The sequence below is a fragment of the Nothobranchius furzeri genome, chromosome 10, assembly GCF_043380555.1.
Source record: "Nothobranchius furzeri strain GRZ-AD chromosome 10, NfurGRZ-RIMD1, whole genome shotgun sequence".
Classification (NCBI taxonomy): Eukaryota; Metazoa; Chordata; class Actinopteri; order Cyprinodontiformes; family Nothobranchiidae; genus Nothobranchius; species Nothobranchius furzeri.
In genome coordinates this window covers 55,479,395-55,482,255 of record NC_091750.1, presented here as the reverse complement: position 1 = coordinate 55,482,255, position 2,861 = coordinate 55,479,395, and the positions used below count along the sequence as shown (strand labels likewise).

Below are 2,861 nucleotides of genomic sequence, written 5' to 3'. Positions count from 1 at the left end.
AGAGTGTTGTTACTGTACAGCGTACACATGCAGATGTATACATTTTTTTAAATAGTTGAAGAAATGTATACAAATGCATTTTGTTCTGCTTTAATATACATGTTATCAACATTTATCATCAAAGGTACGAATTTCGTCAATGAACGCTGAACGTGTTTTGCAGATAGTTATAACCAGGATAAAGTGCTCTTGACTTTAAAACATTCTGTAGGTTTTTTTTTATTTTTGTGTGGATTTTAGTTCTGTCACTTGTTTCCTGTCAGGCATGATCTCAGACCGATGTCTGTTTCAAATGTTTCTTTTTACTCTTCCCATTTTTAGTTCTTTCACGCGCCCCTCGCTGCTTCCTGATCAATCCCTGCCAACGTTTCCTCAACACGACACAGCTTTATGCTGCCCATTCTGCGTTACGGGGTTGATCTTTTCCAGTGTGACCTCAGCGTCACTGTCTAAATTCCCAGAGACTGCCGGGGATGGTTTCTCCCCCTCGTTGTTCACTATCCCCACCTCCATCTCCGCTCCGAATCCATCTTTCTTCTGTAACTCCTCCTCCTGACACAGGATGCTGTGGGGAATCACGTAACTGGCAGCGTTGTTGCCCTCCTTCGGGATGTGACTCTTGGGTTGATACTGAGAGTTGGGGTTGGACGAGGGGGCGCCCATGTTGTTGTTGATGCTGACGATCTCAATGGCGTTGCTGCCAGGGCAGAGCCGGTGGCAACCCAGGAGGATGGAGAAGGCCTTGCGGAAGTCAGCATTGAAGGCATAGATGATGGGGTTGAGGGAGGAGTTGGCCCAGCCGAACCACACAAACACGTCGAATGTGGTGGAGCTAATGCACGGGAATTCTGTGGAGCCATCCGGTAGGTTCACTTCGCAGAATGGAACCATGCAGTTCAGGATGAAGAAGGGAAGCCAGCAGCACACGAACACGCCCATGATGACAGAGAGGGTCTTTAAGACTTTGGTTTCTCGCTTGAAAGACATTTTGAATGAGCTCTCGCAGTCCATGTTGGAGCTGTTCCCCATGCTGCTGTGGCGGTTTTTGGCGCTCTCCGCTGCTCGCTCCAGAGCCGATATCCTTCTTATCTGTTTCTGGGCTATGCGGTAGATCCGTGTGTAGGTAACAAGCATGATCGCCACGGGGATGTAGAAGCTGATGAGGGAAGAAGAGATGGCGTAGGTTCTGTTAAGGCTGGAGTCACAGTTTTCGTCAGGAGGAAGGTCACTGATGTACGTCCCATTAAGCTCTGAGTAGCTGGTGGTTTGAGCTCTGTGCCAGTTGAGCTGAACTGGGATGAAGGAGATCAGCACAGACAGTGTCCACGCCACACTGATCATCAGACACGCCACTTTTGGGGTCATCTTGCGCTCATAGCGGAATGGGCTTGAGATAGCCCAGTAGCGATCTACGCTGATGACACACAGGTTCAAGATGGAGGCGGTGGAGCACATGATGTCGAACGCGACCCAGACATTGCAGAACGCTCCAAAGGGCCAAAACCCAACAATTTCAGTTGCCGCTTTCCACGGCATTACCAAGATAGCCACCAGAAGGTCGGAAATGGCCAGCGAGATGACAAAGAAGTTGGTGACTTTCGACCTCAGGTGTCTGAACTTTGTGACAGCGACGCACACGAGGGTGTTGCCGAGCAGCGTGGTGAAAATGAGCAATGAGAGGAAGCATCCTGTCAGAACACGTTTAGACGAGTCTCTCTCCAGTGTGAGCTGCCTGCCATCTCGTACGGTTGAGAAGTTTGTATCCATTGTTTTAAATCTGGTGCTAATAGAGTGAGAGAGGGGTTGGGTGGAGGGGATGTCAGCACTCACCCCATCACATCCGCAGCCTGCAGCAGCTGTGCCTCTCTCAGGAGTTCTAGATAGACAGAGTCGCTGGCGGAGAACTCAACTGTCTCGGCACCAGCTCTCCCACAGACTGGGTTATCCTCAGGCTTCTCGTCACAACCAACATTTTTGTCCAACTGCTGCTATAAATATTTTAAAATGTTCTCCTCAGTCGTCTCTGTCCCAAACGCACCAGGTTCAGAGAATCCTGCAAAAGCAGCACCGACGGTCGACATTCTAGTTGGTAGAACCAGGAGAATGCTCCAGTTGATGTTTGCATTTGTTCTTCTGGGCAGCGATCTCTTCATAAAACACTCTGAAACAAAAATAAAAAAAAAAAACATTAAAAAACTATCTATTGCATGTTGATGCAATGAAGCCTTCAGCAAAGGTCCCACAGCTTAATGTTGCTGAGCTTTCAGGGCTTTTGCCAATCATTAGCCTTATATACCACCACATCAATACCTTATTGATGGCTTTTGCTCTGCCTGTATCTGATTAGTTTAATGATCTTCGAGGCATGTCCCTGTGGTTATGTTGGTCTGGATCCACCACAGAAAGGTGTTTTGGTTTCAAATACTAACAAATTAAAGAAAGATGCTTCACTTTCTAACCTTTCATCCCACCTGAGCACAAAGTAAAAACATTAATTTATAAAACTTTACAGATGAATTCATGTAATATCTCATCAATATGAGCAAAACATATTTTAAATTATTATTTTTACTGGTGCATAATCATCTGCATCAGCAGGACAGCAGCTCAAAAATAACTATTAAATCAAAATTATTTTATAATGTATTATTATTATTATTATTATTATTATTATTATTATTATTATTTAGTTGTTTGTTTGGTTGTTTTTATTTGAACCCAGTGTTGATGTCCTGGACATGCAAACGCAGCTGAATTGTTTTCATCCGGCTCCATCTCCAACGTGCGCCTCGCTATTTGGACAGCCTGAGACATGTTCATGCGTCTCGGTGACTAACATATTTGCATCCAAAATCAACCAT

General features: G+C 45.5%; 1 protein-coding gene across 1 annotated transcript; it reads right to left on the bottom strand.

Annotated features, from left to right (window-relative positions):
• Nucleotides 1–314: 314 nt before the first annotated feature.
• drd1b (dopamine receptor D1b) lies at nt 315–1,906 on the bottom strand. Its single transcript, XM_070555342.1, has one exon. The coding sequence runs from the start codon at nt 1,765–1,767 to the stop codon at nt 373–375; it is 1,395 nt and encodes a 464-aa protein (XP_070411443.1). The 5' UTR covers nt 1,768–1,906; the 3' UTR covers nt 315–372.
• Nucleotides 1,907–2,861: the final 955 nt, after the last annotated feature.

Bases quoted from the DNA above. Each gene is read 5' to 3' on its own strand.
- drd1b (XM_070555342.1), bottom strand. From the start codon at position 1,767: ATGGATACAAACTTCTCAACCGTACGAGATGGCAGGCAGCTCACACTG.